The sequence below is a fragment of the Diadema setosum genome, chromosome 14, assembly GCF_964275005.1.
Source record: "Diadema setosum chromosome 14, eeDiaSeto1, whole genome shotgun sequence".
NCBI lineage: Eukaryota > Metazoa > Echinodermata > Echinoidea > Diadematoida > Diadematidae > Diadema > Diadema setosum.
Genome location: NC_092698.1, coordinates 8,331,408 through 8,355,119, shown reverse-complemented (window position 1 = coordinate 8,355,119; position 23,712 = coordinate 8,331,408). Strand labels below are relative to the sequence as shown.

The window sequence follows — 23,712 nt, the reverse complement described above, 5'->3', positions numbered from 1 at the left end:
ATGCTGTTTTACATAGTTTTGTACTGCCTATTCCACTGCTACAGATAAGCTGTATGTATACACATCTCGATAAATGAGTTTTTAAATGAGTTTCGAAAAGAACAGGGATAACAACATGCATGTCATCACAATGATACTTGCTTGAGATCACACATAAATTTTGTGAAAAAAACAACAAAGCAGCCCTTTACTGCACACATAAAAGAAAGAGGAAGAGAATAACCACCAAAAGCAAATATATATATATGCATAAATTCTCTTGACTCTACCCCTTGTGATAATGTATAGACAACTAGGAGCAGCAAAACATGCTTTGATTTGGGCATAAATGGACAAAAAAATATTAATAATCATAGTAAATAACATCAGAATGCAACACACATCTTATCTTGTATGCCTGCTGAACTAAACAATAGTATACTTTGACAAGATCATTTTTGACATGCGGAGAGACTGTCAGAATTTAAAGGTAAAAGAAATGCTATCACTTTTACAACAACAGGCAAATATTATTACATGCTTAGATGATCTGATTTACAATGACATTCTATTTCATATTTACATTTATTTATATTCAAGATTTACCTTTACACAGACTGGATTTGTCTTTGCACAATACATCAGATTTCTAGTCTTGCGATTCTTAGCTGCCAAGATGGCAGAAGTCTGATTGCTTTAAGCTTTCAAGACTTCTTCATAAACCATCGGCTCTGGTATTCACCATCCTAACAGTCAACATTTTATAATTCAAGATTTATACTTCACATGTTAAATGTTACATATACAAAGCCATACATAATACATCATTTTTATCTCTTTTCTATGCAGAGTGAATGCATTATCAGCTGATCACCCAAACGTGTGCCATTAGAAATACAAATTCATCTGCAGTCTGACTCTAAATGCCACTTACAGTGTGGTGAGTTTCTATGACTTTAGTATTTAGAGCAGGATTGTAAAATCATACAGTCTTTCATACATACATACATACCTTCTTTTGAGTGTGTGAACATACAGCAACAGCATGCACCTCTGTGAGATCTTGAGATCAAGGATTAAGGATTAAGGATTAAGGACATTTTTTGACATGATTCTGAATCCACTATCTCTCTCTCTCTCTCTCATTGCATGGTGATAACTCTGTGAGAAGTCGGAGAGCTTTATCCCAACAGCGTTCCACACACACACACACACACACACGGCACACGCTGAGAATGTGTGGCTGAACCCTCACCTCAACCTGTCTAGCGTGGGATTAATGTCTAATGCGACCATAGCCTTGCCTTGACTGCCAATGTACAGATGCTGCATCACATTGCAATACCTAGGCTAGCTGATTGTTCACTGCACTCGTATTCTGACGACTCAATCAACGTACCACGCGTTTGTCAGGACCTTAACGCTTTGACTTGACAAATCATCCACTACGTCCAGCTGAATTCACAATCTGTTGCTTTCCTTTCCAGTTACAAAATGCGAAAATGATTTGGTCTTATTTGTGATGTCTGCTACTTTTGTCATTACATGCCATAAAATGTAACTTACTCTACGTAATCATTCAAATATTGCCACATCCTTTCCAAACTAAACAAACACACAATGCTAGAAGCAGCTATTTCCACCGCTGACAAAATTCAATCCACTTTCATAAGAGCTGATATCATATGTACATGCCATTAGAACACTGCTTGTGAAGTTGAAATTTGCTTTACACATTTGCCTTCAAATGAGACCACTACCTACCATGAAGACAACCATCTTGAATGAAGGCATTAAGACTATACAGCATAAACAAAGAAAATTCAAGCAAGACTAAATGTATGGCAACTAATTGAGGCCATTTATGCCAAGGAGTTACCTATCATTTTGCCGAAGCAAATAACTAGCGAGGAAATTTGATAAAGGAGACTTTGTGATGTTGCAGGGGAAACTTCCATATTCTGTTCATCAAGTCTCTCAAATTTTACCTTTTTTTTCAGCTGAAGCCATTACTTTGGGATTTTTCTTGCAGAAAAAAGAATCATGTAAGATCAGATCACAAACATGAAAGAGAAGTTTGATCCCCGCACAGGTTTCGTGCAAATCATTTCTTCATTTGTCGCACTGCATGCAGAGCAACAGCGCCTCCATCACCAGAACTCCCATGTTCCTGTGACGAAGGCGCCTATTTCAGGCGTCCATCGAAAATCATGGCAGATTATTCACTGCTTGTATGCAGTGATTATTATAGTTTCTATGTACAATCGCCTCTAAAACTGTTATATACAGTACTTGTTGCTCTGAAGTTAAATTTGCTTACTTTCGCTGAAGGGTACAATCCATTTTAAAAAAATCACTAAGGTATATAACAACATCAAATAAACATACATTTCAAAATCTGTATGGGTGAGAGAGCTCACAATTAGCGAGACGAAAATTTTATCATGCTTTCACTCTGTGTTCATCTATTACTCTGGGGATCCGATATCAAATCAAGATTCATAAGCGCCATGTAGCAGAATCCAGGCTGAAAATGAGGGCGAGATGAAAGCAAAGGTGAAAATGGGAATTGTGTGCCTACACAGCTGGCTTCAGGCAAATTCATTCAGCTGTCATGCAGCTGAGCAAATGGATACACAAATGCTTTCAAACACACATACACACACAAACGCACACACGCACGTGCACACATGCAGGGGGAAAATGGGTCATTCCCACAGTGAAAAAATTATGTCAGTCATACTTAAAAGGGTGATATCGCGTGACCATTACATGGAAAGTACACGTTATCCTACAGAGCAGACTCTGAATTCTTGTCAGGTCAGACAACCAGCAGATTAAGAGGGAACATTTTCTCCCCCTTCACATATAAAAGTTTGTTGGTTATTGGTTTTTTCTGCTACTTTGGAGAATTATTTCTTTTCTTCTGCCGCTCACAGGAACTTTACGCACTATTGTTGAGGCACGCCTCCACGTGTCGCTGGAAGTCCAGTTGACTGATCTGGGGGTCCAAAAGCCCCTGGCAAACGGGGCAGAGCTTGGCGAAGTGCCGCTGGACGTGCTTGACGAAATCCTCCTCCGGGTACGTGGGCGGGAACTCGATGACGCACTCGGGACACTTCTTGGGCTCAAGCGGGTGAAACGGGTTGGGCGGCAGTTCGGGCGCCGAGGGGGCGACGTCGACTGGGGTACCGTCGGAAGCCACCATTGGAGGAGCGGTAGGAGGGGTGGAATCCGGGCTGTATAGGTCTACCTCAGGAGTGTTACCTTCCTCGGGAAACTCTTGGGCATCAACAAACTGGGCATCCTCCCTGAAATAACGGACAGTGAATAATACTACAGCTTATTTTGTGCAGGTCTTTTTGATTACAGCAGCTACTGTAAACATCAATATTTTCGCATGATTAACTTTTTGTGCTCTGTGGTTCAAAATAATATTCACAAATTCTCGAATTATTGCTTGATACTCATATGTTCTTATCTAGTGCAACGCAGATGTGTGCAGATTGATGTGCTGCCCAATCCATTCGAATGTACGGTCATAGGTTATGTCTGTGAATGTGTAGGTGTGTGCGTGTGTACGTGCTGTGTATGAGCGTTTGCATATCGTTAGTTCATTGTTCATAAGTCGTGAATGTGCATGTGTATGTGTGTAGGTGGGTGGGTGTGTCTCAGTGTGTGTATGTATATGTGTGGGTATGTCTGTTTGTATGATACAATAACTTGCCTTCCATTGATTGCTCTTTCTGGAGGCATCATACTTACTGGGCCCCGTTTTATCAAAAGATATAATTGATTATAAATTTCCTTACCACACAGGCTGCCATAGACTTATGATAAAAATCAACTACATACTCAATTATAACTCTTCATAAAACAAAGCCCATAGATTTGACAATGATAGGAAAGGGGAAAGTTGTATGAAAATGACAATGATTTTCATTCTCGTACAGCCCCACCTGGAGGCATGGAAGAATAATAAACACGGCAATTATGTGGCATACACAAGCAGCTAAAGTAACCATATACATGTACAATGTAGGCCTATATACACCTATACATTATATAACAGAAAAATTTGATGTAAATAATATTAAAACATATTATGCATATATTACACTAATGGAGACATCAGGATATAGACAATCACCTTGCAGAAATGTGTTAATTTTTTTAAAGACTTTTACAATTTTTAGAGTTAAAAAGCTGAAAGACACGTATGAACCCACCTCTCATCATCCGTGTGTTCCTGCTGCACCGTGGCCCCCTCGCCAAGCCTCCCTTCCACTTGGGACGACACCATCTTGATGGCTGCTATCTTGCCTGCTTGAAGGAGAGAATACATACGATCAGTGTGGTTATCTTCCAAACTACAGTGGACTCCCGTTATAACGAAGTCCTCGGGACCAGCAGTTTTCTTTGGTTACAGCGAAATTTTGTTATAACCGAACAAATATACAATGAAAATACATAGAGCCGATAATGTGGCTGTCTGAATTTTGATTTTGTTGTAACCAGAATTTCGTTATAAACGTATTCGTTATAACTGGAGTGCACTGTACCTCTACACTCAGTAATCTAATGTCAGCTGATGGACAATGAATCATGTAACAAATCCAAACTGACCTTATACACTGTGGCCCGAATTCTCAAAGCTGGAATAATTCCACGGAATAGTTATTCCGGGGAATATGTTATTCCACCTTTGAGAATAGATTCCAGGGAATAAATCGCGTCATTTTACGTCACGAGGGCCTGATTTGCATAAGAGGCGTAATAAATCGGCGGAATAAGCGGTGTAATAAAGTTATTCCACCTTTGAGAATTCAGGCCTGTGTGTTTGCTGAAAACACTAAACACCAAAACACATAACACCACTGAGAATGATTCCACAGTACCTCCCACTCTTACACACACCCAAGACTTTACTAGGGAGATAGCAGGGTTATATCCCTCCTCACGCTTTGATTACTGTTTCCATTTCCTGGGAAGTTGGCAAGTTTGGAAAGCAACTGGCAATTGGAAAGTTTTGTGGATGGCATGGATATGGACGGTTCAAATTCATAAGATGTGTACTCATGCACATAATAAAAAAAAATATATATATTTAAAATCTCTTATGAGTAACACATGACTTCAATAATATTCATCAACATTTTTCATATTTACTGTGCCGTTTCAAATAAACTGCTTTGCAGTAAGCTTTTACGTTCTTGCACAATCGGTTGTGAAGAAAATAAAAGTCACAATGTCCCATTTAACACTGACAAATGTGTACAAAAGTCTAAACTATCATATTTGATAATTTCAAGTGTGACTTGGCAGGTTACGTTGCCAAAGATTTATTGGTTCATAACATCAGTGTGTGCACACTATGTTTTTAAAATCCAACTTGTCTATGTGGTGCTCTGCTCTTCATCACCAATAAAGGAAACAGGTAAAGAATAACCCTTTCACTGCAAGGGACTTTGGACACAGTGCACAACACCATGGGGTTTTCTGTGCCAATCAGCACTAAGAGCTTACAAAGAGTTAAGAGCCCTTTCTGTGTCAGGGACTTTAAGCAGTGTGCATAATGTAATAATAATAATAATAATAATTGACAGTGCTTATATAGCGCATAACACAAAGTGATAATGTCCCTATGCGCTCAAAAAATGAAAAGATTATACAAAAACATACAATTCCAATTACTGTGATGGTACCGAGCTTCATATTTGCTTCATGTATGTAGGCCTAGTAATGTAGTAAGCATCTGCGCCAATCGGCACTTGAAGCACACAAGGGGTAACTGCTTTGGCGTGCAGCTGACAACCATACCTTCAGGTAGGACATCTGGCTGCAGGGGTTCCGGTAGGCGGGAAGGCGGGATGGAGTCGCAGGCGTCGGACAGCACGGCGTCTTCCATGTCTGGAGGGTAACAGATGCTGTTCAGGTTCACGCTCCCCATGGACATCCCAAAGAGCTGTTCGGCATTGCGATTCTCCCCCGCCTCCGGGGACGCGTAGGGGTTGCCGAAGCGGGTCTGGATTCCTCCGACAACGCCGCCGGAGCTGGACAGAAAAACGAGCCCGTGTATCAGTGTTCATTTAGACTAGTTAAACCTGGTCCACAATATGGTCTACCTCACAAGTATGACACTGATTAGAATATGACGGAAAACGCCCAGTACTGTTCTCAGAAGACTCAACATCACTACTTCCAACAAATGAAAGTTGTTTTGCATTGGAGTATGGGACTTCGGTCCAATGTCTACATGAAGAAATTGTAACAGATCCACAAATCAACTGATCTCAGCCCCTTCACAGGAAAACACAAAGACCTTCTGGAAAAGGGACTCTGAATAAATGCAAATACATGTACTTTGGAAACAACAAATTTAAAAAAAAAAATCTTTTTTAACTATGTTTATGGATGTTGATATCGCTTAAAGTTCATTCGAAAGTGGGAATCTTCCCATAAATCTCTTCTACACAACCTGTTCATGCTGAAATTCTACTAAAAAGACAATGGCAATCTATTGAATGGAAGTAAACTTCACACTGTGAGGGCTAATTCTTCACATGTTCATGATGTCAATTAATCTGCATGAAGCATCTCAGTGTATATCAAGTAGCTGCCATATTTGTTCTCTCTGTGTGGGTATGACATTTACAGCGGGGGATGGCACAACGGTGATGGGTCAGATTGCCCTACCTTGGTGGAGCCCTGGGCTGGGCGTACGGGTTGGAAAACTGCGTCGGGCGGGCGACCTCCGTGATCTCGTTGGAGTCCCTCATGGAGGAGGAGGAGGAGGCGGAGTTCTGCGAGTCCATGTCAAACTTGATGCTCTCGTAGCTGTGCTTCATGTTGGTGTAGTCGTTGAGCAGCTTGTTGTGCTTCTCCTGCAGCTCCCTATTCTTGCCCTGAAGCAAACAAACAAACAGACAGACAAACGCAATGTCATGCAATCAATCAAACATCTGCTAGACATCTTGATGTGTGAAGTGATGAAGAAATCCAAGCTCTGTGTTTTTATTTGCTTGTTTGTTTGTTTGTTGTTTTGGGGGGTTTTTTTCTTTCCGTCATGCAGCTATTTAACATAGTACAGTGAAACCCGTTATAACGAGTTTGGTTATAACGAGGAACCGCTTATAACGAGGTGGTCGCGTCGGTAGCGTTTTCCTTTGCGTGTAAACCTATGGCAGAACGAATCGGTTATAACGAGTTCGGTTATAACGAGATTCCGGTTATAACGAGGACAATTTCGGTGCATCATGACAAAGAAAAACACAAGCAATTTGATCGGATATAATGAGGTTCCATTTCTTGACTAAATTGCCGCTTTCAAACACGCGACAAACGAAACATTGAAAACTGAATTCACGCAATCCAAGTCTTTTTCCCGTTTTGCAGAGAACCGTTTCTTCCATGTTTTCTTTTAAACCTTGCGATAAGACACAGGAATGCCTTCCGATGTTCCTACAAAATTATTAACACAATCATTCGCTTTTCTTTTTCGCGAGATACGCGTGTGTGATATTAGGTGCGTGATATAAGATAACGCATCCAAAAACTTTCCATGTAGCGACACTTGTGGCCAAAAGTGGACAATTGGAATGCGTGTGCAACTCATCATTATATCCTTTCCATTTGTAGTTCCGACTTCCAGTTCTTTTGCTAGCTAGCAAATATGAGTGTGGATGATTAAAGCCGAAATAATTAATGAAATCATCGCGATCTCGCCGGGTGACAGTAGCGTAAAAATAGATGAATAACGCATGTTAACCTGCGTAATCGGTGTTCGGAAAAAGAAACAAACGCATTTAACAGTTCAAGAACGGATGTACAAAACGCGAAGAGATTTTCGGAAGAAAATAAAGAACGCATTTTAATCCCTTCGGGCGCAACGATAATACATTGTATAAAATTACAGCCGAAATGATTCATGAAATTATAGAATTCCCGCTGGGCACCAACAGCGTAAAATACCTCGCAAGTTAACGGTAAACAACGCATGTTACTCTGAAATCATCGCGATCTCGCCAGGTGACAGTAGCGTAAAAATAGTTGAATGACGCATGTTAACCTAGATCAGAAAAAGAATCAAATACATTTATTAGTTTGAATAAATCTAGGTTTGTTCATTACCACAATTTTAACACTGCATTTCACAATGAAGATTTTTCTTGCTTTCGGAATGGTCTACCAGGTACAGATTTGCGTAAAAAGGATCACAACCTTCCACATTCAATCCTGTCGCATATTTTTCAAGAACGGATGAACAAAACGCGAAGACATTTTCGGAAGAAAATAAAGAACGCATTTTTAATCCCTTCGGGCGCAATGATCACACATTGTACAGGATTACAGCCGAAATGATTCATGAAATCATCGCATTCCCTCTGTGCACCAACAGCGTAAAAATACCTCGCAAGTAAACAACGCCTGTATGTTACTCTATTTGCGCTGGTGCTAATAGAAAAACTTAACAAACAAGAATTACAATAAAGAAATAACTCATTTCAACCCCTACTTTTTCTTCTAATTCACCAATAATTTCCCTTTATTCTCTCAATAATAATGATCCATAATAGTGCAATAACAACGCAAAGGATGTTCTTAAGTTTCATTGATGGGTATATGATGTCGTGCTTATGTTTCTCCTTGTTTTTGAGGCGTTCGGTTATAACGAGGTACCGGTTATAACGAGGTAATATCGCCGGTCCCACGGACCTCGTTATAACGGGGTTTCACTATATACACATTGACATTACACTGTTATTCACCTACATTGCAACCTTTTTTCTTTCCGTCATGCAGGTATTTAAAGGTCCAGTATACCTTTGGGAGCAGTAATTCGAAAAATGTTCAAGATATCGCCTTTTATGCATATGTGTAGGCCTGTTGTACCACAAAACAACCTCCCATATACAATTTTTGGAATAGAGCCTAAAATATAAGGAGATGTCAGTATTTTTCTCAATAAACCATAACTGTAGACGGTTTAGTCTGGAAACATTTTTATTATAACTATTGTTCACATTTTGTATCTTTAACAATACTTAACATCGCTTTTACAGATTCAAATTTTCACAGTGGTTGTTTCTATCGCTAACTCACATTTTAGAACTATTTCAAAGCACTAATGCTGGGTTTTTGTTTCATCTGCAAATGGTAAGTTATGCCTTTAACATAGTATACACATTGACATTACACTATTATTCAACTACATTGCAACTTTTTTTCTTTCCGTCATGCAGGTATTTAACATAGTATACACATTGACATTACACTGTTATTCACCTACATTGCAACTTTTTTTCTTTCCGTCATGCAGGTATTTAACATAGTATACACATTGACATTACACTGTTACTCACCTACATTGCAACTTTTTTTCTTTCCGTCATGCAGGTATTTAACATAGTATACACATTGACATTACACTGTTATTCACCTACATTGCAACTTTTTTTCTTTCCGTTATGCAGGTATTTAACATAGTATACACATGGACATCACGCTTTTATACACCTATTTTGCAACTATTAGGCACAATGAGATAATGCTTGACTGATTTAATAATACAAGAAAACAAAAAAAGGAAAGATGGAATAGAATTAATTTTGAGACTCACCTCAATTGACTCCAGCTTCAACTGCCAGATTCTTTCGGAGTTCAAGCGTTTCTCTTTCTCCTCCTGGAAATACACAGCAGAGAGAGAGGGAGATAACGATATGAAGACAGGAAACGAAGTCACGTCTTACAGATACCCAACATGATACACATTTAGGAACCATACATCCAATGTGGCAAAACTCACACAGTCTTTGGTTGCCTCGCCTCTGGCTTCGAAAAACATTGCAAATGGTTGTAATCTACATCTGGTGGATGACAATTACAGCCACCCTTGCTAAATACATGTAACTCTAAACGTGAAGGCACATATATATTACCATTAAGCATTTTGCATAGGTTTTGAATATCAAAAGACAGATTGATGAAGATTTTCAAGGAAGCCAATGGAAGACTTTGGAAGCAATCTAATTGCCTTATCTACTTTGCACATTGTCGCTGGGGTGATAAAACCCTGTATCTCAAATTCTGGTAAAAATCACTTCTTTTTGTTTTATTAAACGTCAGATAATAAGCTATGTGATACCCTCTTCAAATCCTAGCTGTCTACCCAAAAAATGAAGCCACAACAGCAAGTCAAAGGGAAGGCTATCCCATTTGTTATAGTGCTCTAGCTGCCATGTTTTTTTTCTCTCTCCTGAGATTTTGACATATTTGAGATATGAGACAGCGCTTTTATGTGTGGTAATGATTGCCATCACTGCTTTACACTAGACAAAGTTTCATATCTTTCAAGTCCAAACTGTATAAAATCTATATTACTTTAATTTTTATCAAATTTCTTACAGTCAACTTGAACACTATTAAGTGGAGTTTCCCTTTAACCCTCCTCTATACATGGTGACAGGTTGACACATGTCATTATATAACACCTATTTAGAATGTAGTTATCCGACTGGTCGATTGCCCATCACGTGACATATAGTGAAAAGTTCCATCGATTTTGCACTCGGTGAAAAATGAGGCGCACTATTCAACTCGGCTTCGCGTCGTTGAATAGAGCACCTCTATCTCTCACTTCGTGCGAAATCTTGTGCCATCGCACTCGTGACCATTCACTATTTGTATACTATCATGGCTTGTAGACACACGGGGTCACGCCCACCTGATACAGCAGCAGGTTTCTACCCTCTGCCTTCTTCCGCTCCTCCAGCTCCCGGGCCAGCTCACACATCTGGCTGCTCATCTCCTTCAGGTCAAAGGTGTCGTCACGGGATGGCGCCCGCTGAAGGGCGCCCTCGCCCTGCACGGCGACGGCAGGCAAGCCGGACTGGGTGGACTTCTCCTCCACGACCGAGGCAGCCCCCTCATTACTGGCCACCGCCGGACCGGACGAGGCCTGCACGCCGAGAGAAGACTGGGCCGCCGGCGGGCTAAAGGCCTGGCTGCTCTTGGTGGTCAGTTCTGCCTTGGCTTGCACCGACTGAGTGGTCAGCTCAGTCACAGCCTGAGTGGCCTGTGTACTCTGCACCAGCTCGGCGGTCTGAGTGCTGGACACATTTGACTCAGTTGGATCTGTGGCAGGAAAGAGTAAAATAGTACAAATAAATGTCACACTGTTCTAGAAATTAACCACACCATGTAGAACATTTATATTAGTGAAACTGCAGAGCATTTACCAGTTTATAGATTCTGCCTGACATTATAAGATCATAATGAACAGACACAGGACCGTATGGTCACTAGCCACTTCTGGGTCAAAACAATATCTTTTTGAAATCTTTTTGTGAACAGAGTTAATGACTGACCTGCTCAATCAAACCCTCTACTACAACAAACACAACCTTTAGGTTTTCATCTTCCCTTTTTTTCTAAAAACAATGTCACATACTACAAGGAATCTTTGCTTGCAGTGAACAGTGCCATTAACATGATATCTACAAGCCAGGGACTTACACTGTAGATGTACTTACACAGCAGACTCCCTTTTACACTGTGCATACACACATGCAAGACATAGCTCGCATAGATACTGTAAAACGAGAAACATCTCCGGCATGAAACTCTCACGAATTGGAGCAAACAGCCCTTTCCTTGGCAGAAAACTTTTGTTAACTGCCACTGGCATTCAACGCTTTGTGTAGACAAAACCTATTGCATGCATTTTACTTATGCGAATCCTGGTTCCTTGTGAAATTTGTGAAAGTTTCATGCAGGCAAAAAAAGTTTCTGGTTTTACAGGAGTACATCAAACTCGAGCGAGCATGAGATCTTTCCCTCTTCTGCACATGATAGGGCTAACGTTGGGATCTTGCATTCTTTTCAACATGACAATGATTCATGCTAGTGCCGAATCAAAGCGGCATTCTGGCACTGAGCCAAGTCGGGTGACATAAAAAGGATGTTGTTCTTACTTTCAAGGATGGAGCCCATGTCCTTAATAGTATCCTTCCACGCGGCCTGGGTGCTCATCTTGGGGACCTTCCTCCTCTCCAGCTTGGCCTCCAGCTGCCGGCACTCTGTGTAGACCTTCTTGTACTCCTCCGCGGCCATCTGGAGACGGAGCTTCAGGTCTTCCACCTCCCTCTGCATCTCGCCCTTTTCATCCCGGTGGGCCGTTTCCATGGCGACCTGAGACGGGGAGGGGGAAGGAAGGAGGATGAAGATGTGGAAAATAAGGAAAAGTATACTGAGCGGGGTACAGTGCTGCAACGTGAACTTGAATAAATGCTCTGCGGCAAGGTTACAGTTATCTTAAAGTGGCAAGTGTGAGCAGCTGCCCTTCCTCAGTACTGCTTCAGCACATCTAGATTCTGTGATATGAGCCCTTGCCAAAGACTGATTTACATAAACCTACATACTACTTAACTCTCTCCTTTTCTCTGCACTAGTACTATTCCACTCTTCTCTCTGACACTTGGGCAAAAAAAAAAAAAAAAAAAAAAAAGATTTATTAGCATATTACGAATATGGTCCATCAATTCCCATATGTTGCATATTTTTCATTCTTCTGAAAACACAGGCATTATTATGATAATTTAATCCCCAAAGGAAAGCATTAGCTCTTACTTCATTCAGCCATTCAATAGTTAAATGTACCAATGTTTCCTAATCAAGTGAGTTTATACTACTTAATCCCCTTAAAAAGCAGGCACAGCAATACACACCCAAACTGCAATATCAATTTTTTTTTTGTTTTTAAGAAAAGGCGAAGTCATACTGAAACAAGATTAGGATAAATATTCACTTCTAATACATTTACATTAACACTTGGGCCAATCTTCATAGTAATACTGATAACCAAATCAACACTATAACTGACACTGAACCTAGCACATTGACTCAAACTCAAAACTTGAATCAAAACTCATGCTCTTTTAATCACAATGAAAGTGCTGATTCCAATGTTTAATTGTACTACCACCAAAGCAAGTGAGTGACTCTGGAGAGGGATTCACAGAAATGAACTCACCAGCTTCTTCTGGAGTTCCCCGCGTCGACGAACCTCCTCCTTACACTGGAACTGGGCCCGCCTCACCTTGTCCTTCAGGTCCTTGGTAGCAATGTGGTTAGCCTCCAGGGAGCCCTTGGTTCCCTTGGATGCCATCTCCTTCTCCTGGAGGGGAAGGAGGGGAAAGAGTGTTAAAGGGGAAATCCAGTCCAAAAATAAGTTAGTCTGATAAGAAAGAGTAAAATATTACGAGTTCAACAACAAAATTTTGATGGAAATGGGATGAAAAATAAAGAAGTTATGACATTTTGAAGTTTCGCTAATTTTTGAGGAAACAGATCTTGAACAGTCAATATGAGTATGCAATTGGCAAAGTGAGCATGTCATTCCCTCACAACTTGCCATATAGTTTGTACATAACATTTTTTAATTTCCAGTTTTTCATTCAAATGCAATTATGCCCAAAGCTCAAATCCTGATATATCTAACTAATCACTATTCTGAAGTTATTCAACCAGGAATAACATCATGTTTCAAACTTCCTTGACAGAAACATTGAATTTTTGTCATTTTTTGTACACGATCAGTGGAAAATTGCGAGGTTAAGACATGGTCAGCTCTCTCATTTGCATATTCATATCCACTGTACAAGAACTGTTTTGCAGAAATTAGCAAAACTTGAAAATTTCATAACTTCCATATTTCTCATCGGATTTCAATTAAATTTTTACCGTTGAAGTCATTGAGATTTTACTCTTTCTTGTCAGACTAACTTATTTTTGGACTAGATTTCCCCTTTTTTAACCAGTTGAAGACTAGTCCCAAGTACTGTATATTCGGGCTTTTGTCAATGGGAAATGCATGTTATAGCAAAATCAGTCTGTCCTCAATGGGATACGATGGGAATTTCTGTGGAAGTCAGTGTTTACATTGATCCAACACATCCCAATAGTTTGGTGTGTTCCCCACAAAGGAAGGGATCCAGGACCCCATTTCATAAAAGATGATAAGATAGCAACTCTTGCTGGAATAGCAACTTCCAATAGTAACACCCAATCAGGATGCTGGATTCTTGTGCATACGTACGGTTGGAAATCACTGACCTCAAGATGCAAGATCATCGGTGGAAAGTAGCTGCTTGGCGGAGGTCTGCGCTCTTAAAATGCTTTTCTAGTTTTGATTGTATTTGTTTTTATGCCTTTTACAAAACAATGCATTTTTTGATTTTCTGGGGGTAGGGAGGTGGGGTGCAGGCAGGTGCATAGAGTGCATGAATGGAATTCAATAAGTACTGCTTTGAAATGCAGCACAACTCTTTCTAGATTTAAGTGCTTACTGAAGCGTTCTTTTTTCAAACAGTTAGCCATGACTGAGTAGACAATGTTCTTTTATCTTTCCTGTCTTCCATCCCTATGTATACTGCATGTGTGTGTGTGTGTGTGTGTGTGTGTGTATGAGTGTATATGATAAGTACGTATTAATGTGATGGTGTTTTGCTTATGTTTATTTACTTGATTTCACACAGAATCAGTTGTAATATATGTTGCTATTGTAAAGTATATAGTATTTTCATGTGTAGGCAACCTAACACAAGCACAAGATGCTTTCAAGGCTGCCTGGCTCTCATTGTGAATGCCACTATTATATGTTTTTGTGTTTTATTTTGCCGAATAAATGGCCTAAATAGGCCTCAATCAATCAATCAATCATTTGTCTCCCCACAATGGATCCACTTACTGAGACATTTTCACATTTGCTCCATCTCTTCCACTGATCTCTCGAGAACATATCCGAATATCTCTTACACCCATTCACGCTGTGCAAACAAGTTAAGCCGCTGCACCGCCATCTTGCTAGGCACACTCTATGGGGACTCGCACATATTTTCCAGCCAAGACTGTCTCCAAGATCACTTAATGTCGTGAGCTCCACACAAAAGTGTATGGCAGATGTGTGTGGTAAGATGGCGGCGCAGTGGCTTCAAAAGGGTTGGCCTATGAGATATCTAGTTACTGCCTACAGAGATCAGTGGTCTCTTCCCACCTGTGCCAGCTGCTGAATTCCATCCTTGAGGGCGCTAATCTGCTCCTGCAGCAGGGCCTGCTTCTCCCTGGACTGGTGGGCCTGGAGCTGCATCTTGCGGCGCTCCTCGCCAAACTCCTTTATCTGCCTCTCCTTGGCCACCTTTAGGCTCTCTTTCTCCGTCTTGGCCGCCTGCACACAAACACACACACACACAAAGTGGGGGTAAAGGTCAAAGGTTAAAGGTACTCTTTATCATCGGGGGCAGTGATTTACAAAATGTTCGAGATATCACATTTGATGCATATGTGTATGTCAGTTGTATCATAACACATCCTACTATATAAATATTTTGCAATTAAGTGTAAAATGTTACGAGACATCACTAGTTTTCTCAATACACCAAAACTGTAGATGGTTTATTCTAGAAACAATCTTATTATAACTATTGTTGACATTTTGTATCTTCAACATTACTTAAAGGACAAGTTCACCTTCATAAACATAAGGATTGAGAGAATGCAGCAATATTAGTAGAACACATAAGTGAAAGTTTGGGGAAAATTAGACAATCGATGCAAAAGTTATGAATTTGTAAAATTTTTGCATTGGGACTGCTGGATGAGGAGACTACTACAGCTTGTGATGTCATATGCATACAACAGTGTAAAGAAAATGTAAAGAAAATTCAACATATTTTCATTTTTGTCGCATAATAAAAGAGCACTTGACTTGCCTCTTTCCAAAGGTAGGGGGAATAATATTACCCATAACATATGTCAGTAACGAGTCAAGGGAATGTGTACTTTTTTCAAAAGATGAAATTTTGTGAAATTCTCTTTATATTTTCCTTATATTGTTGTACTCATATGACATCATACGCTGCAGTAGTCTTCTCATCCAGCGGTGACTGCACGAAAACTTCAAAAATTCATAATTTTTGAAAGGATTGTCTGATTTTCCTCAAACTTTCAATGATGTGTTCTACTAATATTGCTACATTCTCTCAATTCTCATGTTTATGAAGGTGAACTTGTCCTTTAACATTAATCAAACTGATTTTACATTTTTACATTGGCTGTTTCTAACTTTAACTCACACTTTGGAACTATTTTGAAGAACTAAAGCGGGGTTTTTGTTTCATCTGCAAATGGTAAATGATGCCCTTACAGGTGACTTCTCATCTTACAGCAAAGACAAATCATCTTGCCAAACTCGCTAACCCGCCTCTCACCTGCCTCTCCAGCATTTTTTTTTTGGAAACTTAGTATTTTTGGCAAAAAAAAAACAAACACACAAAATACTGCAAAATAGCAACTGACCACATTTCTGTGTATGAATTACAAAATAAACAACCTTTTTTTTCCCCCATCTGACATCTCCCTAATGAACTAAACATGGCAACACAAAAACAAACAAAAATACAGAAAACTAGAAAAACACTCTGAGAGCGCAGACCTCCGCCAAGCCAAAATATAAAAAATCCTTCATAAAATCCATAAACATTTCCGGATAACTACCAAAATTTAATCATTTTGTTCATTGTGTCATTCTCACCCTTTCCTGCAAGTTTCATCCAAATCCGTGCACAATTTTTTGAGTTATTTTGCACACAGACAAACAAACCAACGGTAATGAAAACATAACCTCCTTCCTTGGCAGAAGTAATAATGCTCAAGAGTTGGCTAAGAGGAGGCAACTCACCACCAGATCCCTGGACAGCTTCTCTCTCACCATCTTCTGTGACTCGAGCTCCTTGACAAGGTATGTACGAGTCTCTTCGGCAGAGGCTAGTCTTGACTCAAGGATCTCATACTTCTCCTAGAAGCATATGAGGATATGACAAACCAGTGAAGTTTCAGCGTAGAGGGGGCAAGATTTTGTATTTTCAAACAAATTCATTCATACCTGATGGTACAGACATACAGTGCAATTCAAACTAGTCTTATACGTTGAGTCAAGAAATAAATGGTTCTGAGACCTTTTAAGATAATTTGTCACTCGAGCCACATTGGTGGACTTGGGAGGAAATTTGGATTATGTAATGATTTGGTTCTCTCCATCTTGAATAGGTTTCCTTATCCTAGTCATCAAACAATATGACTATATCCATCATACACTACAATCCTACATACTCATTCGCAAAAGTGAAAAATAGTACAGCAACATTGCACATTACCCTTAAACTCTAATGACTGAATTTGAAATAAATCTTGTACTGCATCACTCCTTTCAATGTTTATTTCCACTTCACCCAACGAATCACACCATACTTTTAGTTTACTGCACATTCCTACTGGGTTCATTAATTTGCCATCTATTTACAACATTACTGGATACTACACTGTCACTACAGTCTCAGCAATGACACAAGATAGGAACAGGGGTATTTCAAAGACGTTTTAGATGCATTTTCTCCCGATAATAGGCTGCATAATGCTGCTACCATTCAACAAGTACCATGACAAAGGTAACAATGACCAATTTCAGTTAGAAGCACAATGGGACAAAATAGAACAATTCAAAGGGTTTTGTGTTTTGTTTTGTTTTGTTTTTTCTAATGGCTCACCTTATCGGAGGCCGCCCTCTGGAGTTCATGCTGGATCTTCTGATACTGCTCCTTCATGCGCACTTCACTCTCCTTGACAGTCTGTGTGGTCTGGTGGCTGTCACACAGCCGCTGCTTCAGCTTATCGATCTCTTCATACATCTCCAGCCGGCTCTTCTCAGATGCTTCCTCCTTGGTCTGTCAAGTTAGGAAAGCTATAACAGTTATGTCACATCTTTGAAGGACGAAGTTTGCATGGTGTTGTCCATAACATATGCTCGGTTTACGGTTCACCATGTGTGAGTCCTGAAAAGGACTGTTGGCATGAAAGAGAAAATGAGGATAGGAAGAAGTGAGAAAGTGAGCTCATTTTTCACTTCTTCCTATCCTTCTCATTTTCTCTTTCATGCCAACAGTCCTTTTCAGGACTCACACATGGTGAACTGTAAACCTAGCATAAGTTATGTAACATTCTTACACTGTCTTAGTGAAATGAGGAACAGAACTCTGACAAGTTTTGGGGCTGTGCCTGCACTGAAAGAGTGCCAGATGATCAATGTAGTAATGTTGATCTTGATGACCAGGGTAGTCCACAAAGGGGTTCAGCATGTCATTGCAACATGCTCAAATTCTTGCGCAACATCCTCAAAAGCCAGTAACATGCTATGCAACATCCTCAAAAATTTGCAACAAGCTCAAAATAGAATGTATTCAAACATGTGAAAAACATAAGAAACATCAAACTACCTGGTACATAGAGCATGAAGAGAGATAAGCTGCGAAATACTGTAAAACATGATATTTTCGCAGCATGAAATTTTCTCGAATGGGAGCCGAAAGACTTATTCGCAGTATGAAATTTTCGCGAGTTGCCCCTAACGTTCAATGCATATAGTGGAGACACGATCTTTAGCGTGCATTTTAATTTCGCGAATCTCGGCTCTCACGAAATTTAAATGCACGTGAACATTCCTCATTTTACAGTATTGCATACTACGTGCTCATGATGTGCGCTCCGTGCACACACAATTTCTGCAATATTCTCAGATTCTGAGCTTGCAACATGCTCATATTTCAAGATGTGGACCACCCTGGATGATGATAATGGAAGATGATAAAAATTGCTGAAGAAAAAGGACGAGGAGAAAGGGCAAGATAAGAAGAGGTAAACAGGATGAGGAAAAGGAAGAAGAGGAAAAGAAGAAAAGACAGAGGAAGAAAATAAAAGAGGAGGAAGAACGAGGAAAAAAGAAGATAGAGTAAAAGAGAACACTATCGCAGTGTGGAAATTTTCACTCATTTCACTTGACCAAAATTTCTTTGCTTGTCATATCAAACAGTATTGACATTTTGATTCTGCAAAATTCAAAATGTGCAAAATTCATTATACCCGGCTGTGTATGAAAACTTACTCCTTCAAAAATTGCCACTTTTACAGCAATGAAGAAGAAAATATGAAAAGACATACAGGAAGAATGAAGAGCAGGACTAGAAGAAAAGTAATCGTTTCTACAATGATAAATCTCCCAAACACAGATTCTACATAGCAGAATGACAACTATTACCCCGTTTAGAGTCCCACCAAACAGGGCACGACCTCTAGAGGTTGTGCCGTGTTCATGCCAGGCGATGGGGACTCTAAACGGTCTCGGCACAAAGCGTCTAGCACGAGTCTGGAGCGAGTCTGGCGTGAGTCTGGGGTGAATGTCGTGCTAGACAGCCTGGCACGAGTCTAGCACAACCTCTAAAGGTTGTGCTGTGTTCACGCCAGAGGGGACTCTGAACGGTCTCGGCACAAACACGGCGTGAACATAGTCTACTTTCAGACCCTTTGCTAACTGTACTCCTTTTACAAAATGCTCCCTCCATGGATTATTCGTCGCTGCCCTTAACGAAGTCGCCGCTTTTGCCAAAAGCTAAGGCCCATCAGCTAAACCTGCTATTTCTTTTGTTGTAAGAAGGTGTTAATATTCTGAAATGGAAATTAGTGTGATAAGACGGTCTGTAAACCAGACTAGCGTGACCACTTCCAGTGACCTGCACTACTGTTTGTGGTGGAAAAATGCCCTTCCACTGGTTTCCACAGAAATGGATACGGACCTCACTCTAGACAGCAGGGGGGCTCTAAACGGGGGTCTCTCTTACCACCCACTGAGTTTGTATAAAAAATGGCTAATTTTCATCTAGCATGTCCTCCAGAGGTCCTCCTAGACAGGGGGACTCTAAACGGGGTATAAAATTGTGACTGAAGAAGGTTGTATCAGCACTCATAAATTACTCTAAAACCAGAAACATTCGCAAATTGGAGCTGACAGCCTTTCTTTGTGGAACTAAGAGTGTCAGATGATCAATGTAGTAATGTTGATCTTGATGACCAGGGTGGTCCACAAGGGGTTTCAGCATGTCACTGAACATGCTCAAGTTCTTGCGCAACATCCTCAAAAGCCAGTAACATGCTATGCAACATCCTCAAAAATTTGCAACAAGCTCAAAATAGAATGTATTCAAACATGTGAAAAACAGATATTTGTGTGCAAAACATGAAAGAGAACATTGAATGTAAGCAGCACGAAGAGAGATAAGCTGCGAAATATTGTGTACTATGTGCTCATGATGGACATACAATTTCTGCAATATTCTCGCATGCATTCAATGCATTGTGTAGACAAACACTTTAGTGGGCATTTCACTTTTCCGAATCTTGGCACCTCGCGAAATCTGCCAAAGTGTCATGCATGCGAAAGCTTCTGGTTTTACAGTATGTTAATCACCTTGAGGTTGTCGCGTTCGGCCTGCAGTGCCGCCTGCTTCTTCTCTAATTCGTCCAGTTTGTTGCGCAGGGCCAGCTCGCGGTTGACCACTTCCATGAAGGCGCCCTCCGTCTGCTGCAGGGAGCGCTCGTAGTTGCCTGCCTCCTCCGACAGCTGGGAGACCTTCTGCTGCGCCTCACTCAGCTGTGTCGCCATGGAGCGCACCTCTTCCTCTAAGCTGTCACTCTTGGTGGACCGCTCCTGCGTGGGATTTTAGAAAACGATTCTTCCACTTTTTGCGCAACAACTGACAAATTCTGATGGATATCATACCAAATTTAGCCTTGAGACTGTCGAGGGCAAGAATGATTTGTGAGTACAGAAAACAAAATGTGATTATAATACTATTCATTCTAAATTGAGATATTTCACACATGTACAGTAAATGCATGTCTCTTAGCTCTACAGAAACTAGAATGAAAAGTACTCAGTGCTTCTGATATATGGTCTCTACCACAGAGCTAAAATTGGGTGCACATTAATTCCAGAAATACAGTCAACTTTGGCTAAATCGAATCTATTGGGACTGAAAAATAGCTTTGACTTAGAGAAAATTCAACTTTTGAGGGATTAAAATCAATAGAATATAAAGAGAAGAGGACTTGAAAAGACCTTCGACTGAGATGATTATTTGACTTATGCGAGGTCGACTAAAGCAAGGTTGACTGTATTGGATGAAACTGGTTGTTAAAGAGGAGCACATTCTAGAGGGTCCAATTCAGTTTCAATTTAATGACAATACAGTGGAACACAAAGATGCCAAGTATCTTGTCTTTTTATCTTTGCTATATTTTTTTCTATATTCTCACCTCATATTCCTTGGTAACTTTCTCCAGCTGTTCCCTTGCCTCCTTCAGCTCTGTTTCCATGGCAACCACCTTGTCTGTGAGGCTAAAGCACTCCTGTTCAATCTGGCGCTTCTCCTCTTGCACACGCTGGAGTTCCTCTGGGAAGAATTCAGTCTTTAAGCAAAGGGATTGAAAAGACGTTAATGGACCCCATTAGTCTAGCTTTGTTGCACTTCATATTTGAAAAGCACTGTCAGGCTCACATTTGCCGATAATATCAAAGCGCAAAAAATAGGTCTGTATTCCTGGAAGTGGACAATAAATTCAAACAGTTTAGTTCTGTCATAGTCTCGTGTGGAAGACTAACTCGGACAAGTTACTCGGTTGGAAGATTCAATGGCTCCAATTTCAAACACTTTCGACACTCAACACAAAACACCACATATCCTTTCCACCTCATGTTCTAAATAATCTTGAGGAGGAGAATCACAGATTGACAGGGGAAGAATGTTGCTGAGGATGACATTACCAGAGACATTGTTCAATGACGTATACAGTGCATGGGTGCTTGCATGCGGGAAAAATTTCATTAGCGTAATTCCACACTGTGTTCACGTTAGCTACTATACAAGAGTGTAATCTGACGAACAAAATATCAGAAATTTCTTCAAAATCATACCTCGTACACTAACAAACTCATGCAATTTAAAGTTGCACATGTTTTCATAACAAAGTTATAAATTTGTTGCAACTATATAGATGCAAATTGGAGGTGATGGCATCATTTTGCATGTCTCCCGCTGACTTGTACATATATCTTCACTACATTTCCCTGTTATGTTATGTATCTTCATTACATCTCCATTAAATTATATCTTTACGACATTTCCCATGAAACAGAATAAGTTGTATCCACTCCAAATTACTGCAGTCTTGTAATATTACACTTGGATACATATTTGTCATACCCTTGTAATAACTGACAATGACTTTTAGGGAAACAGGGCAGAGGTTGTTCAATTACAGTTTATCAACCCAAAACAGTATTTTGATATGTTTTTTTAATACAGACTAATGGAAGAGTTGTGAGGTACCGATATAATCACCTCTTCCAATATGCATGACTGTTATGTGTCCTTGCAACCAATATTGGTATTAAAAAACAAGAACAAAAACAGGTGAAGCTTTAATATTCCATAACCGTCATCAATTCACGTTTGAGGAGGAAAACTTCTCACTTTCTCTTTGTCGGAATTTAGTCTATTCCTTACAGTTGCCTTGAATATGGCGCAGAGTTAACTGCAATTTAAAGATGCCCTTCCCTTTACCTTGTTTTGTATCATGAGGATGTCCATGGACTCGTCAACGATTTGCACAAAGTCGTCGGCGGACTGCTCCAGGAACTGAAAAGGGGTGCTGGCACCCCGCATCTTGCCAGTGGAGTCAATGTAGCACAGCTGGTAGTATTCTCCATCCTCATCCTTAGGAAGGTAGTAAGCTAGAAGACAGGGGGAAACAAAAGGAATTGACACCAATAATACGGGATAAAAGAGGATGATAAATATAACTTACGAGATATAAATACACAACATATTTTGGCATCTCTTAACCCACTGAGGATGGACTTTTTCTGCTACAACACGCATGTCCCATATACACTTACCAGAGTACAAGTATACTTGGGACTCATCCTCAAAAGGTTAAAGTTCTTATCCCCTTCCCCATCTCAGGAAACTATCTAAAAGTTGAAGTGAAAGGGAAATATCATCCCAAATAAGTCATGATAAAAAGGTAATGATGATTACAAAACAGACACACAGACAAACAATACATTTCAAGCAGCTCAATCAAAACTTTCCTTTGCAGATCACACACTAGCATTCTAATTGGTAGACATATGCTGTAAATAGCACTCTGTATCTCACGGTACATCAAATATTTTTCCATCAAGTCTTTGTTTGTATATCTTGGGAAATCACCAGGATCACTCTTGAAAATGTAACCTTTCCTTTTCCTTTGTACTTCCTGCTTTACAGATGATAATGTGAATGATCTTTTTTTTTTTGTCTGTGTTACTTACTATACATGAATCACGTCTGTATAAAGGGAGAGCTTTAAATAGACAAATTTTTGAGATCAAAATGTTGGTAATAAACTGAGTGGAATTATACCTGCTACATAAAACAAGAAATTTTCAGAAGGTATTTTATTGTTTTGCAATGTACTCATCAGGTTTCCACAGGTCCAACATTTGCATGTACATAGTTTGTCTATTACATCCCATACAATGCATAGATTTTCATCCAACACTTCATTTATTGTCAGATGAAATCCAACATGTCTTTCTTTACCTATTCATCTCACCATAAAATTTGCCTAATACTACAGAGAAATGTTTGCAAGGTCTTTTTAATATGAAATATGTTTGAAGTTACAACTTTCTGACTTGAGCTACAGTTGTATACCAGAACAAGTGCACACTGGCCCAAAGAAACCAGGGAAAAGTTCCACACGCTTTCATAAGTACGGTACCAGTAGTTTTCTTTTGAAAAACTG

General features: G+C 40.0%; 1 protein-coding gene across 1 annotated transcript in view; it reads right to left on the bottom strand.

Moving 5' to 3' along the window:
- Positions 1–495: 495 nt before the first annotated feature.
- Positions 496–23,712, bottom strand: part of LOC140237574 (uncharacterized) — a 29,829-nt gene continuing 6,612 nt past the window's right edge. Inside the window, exons 3-16 of the mRNA XM_072317509.1 lie at positions 22,485–22,654; positions 21,178–21,330; positions 20,330–20,569; positions 17,580–17,756; positions 16,715–16,831; positions 15,032–15,202; positions 13,010–13,153; positions 11,952–12,168; positions 10,703–11,112; positions 9,599–9,661; positions 6,676–6,884; positions 5,800–6,032; positions 4,209–4,302; positions 496–3,290 (exon numbers count right to left, since the gene is read on the bottom strand). Coding sequence (XP_072173610.1) covers positions 2,924–3,290; positions 4,209–4,302; positions 5,800–6,032; positions 6,676–6,884; positions 9,599–9,661; positions 10,703–11,112; positions 11,952–12,168; positions 13,010–13,153; positions 15,032–15,202; positions 16,715–16,831; positions 17,580–17,756; positions 20,330–20,569; positions 21,178–21,330; positions 22,485–22,654 — 2,765 coding nt within the window. The 3' untranslated portion in view covers positions 496–2,923. The remainder of the gene's footprint in view (positions 3,291–4,208; positions 4,303–5,799; positions 6,033–6,675; positions 6,885–9,598; positions 9,662–10,702; positions 11,113–11,951; positions 12,169–13,009; positions 13,154–15,031; positions 15,203–16,714; positions 16,832–17,579; positions 17,757–20,329; positions 20,570–21,177; positions 21,331–22,484; positions 22,655–23,712) is intronic.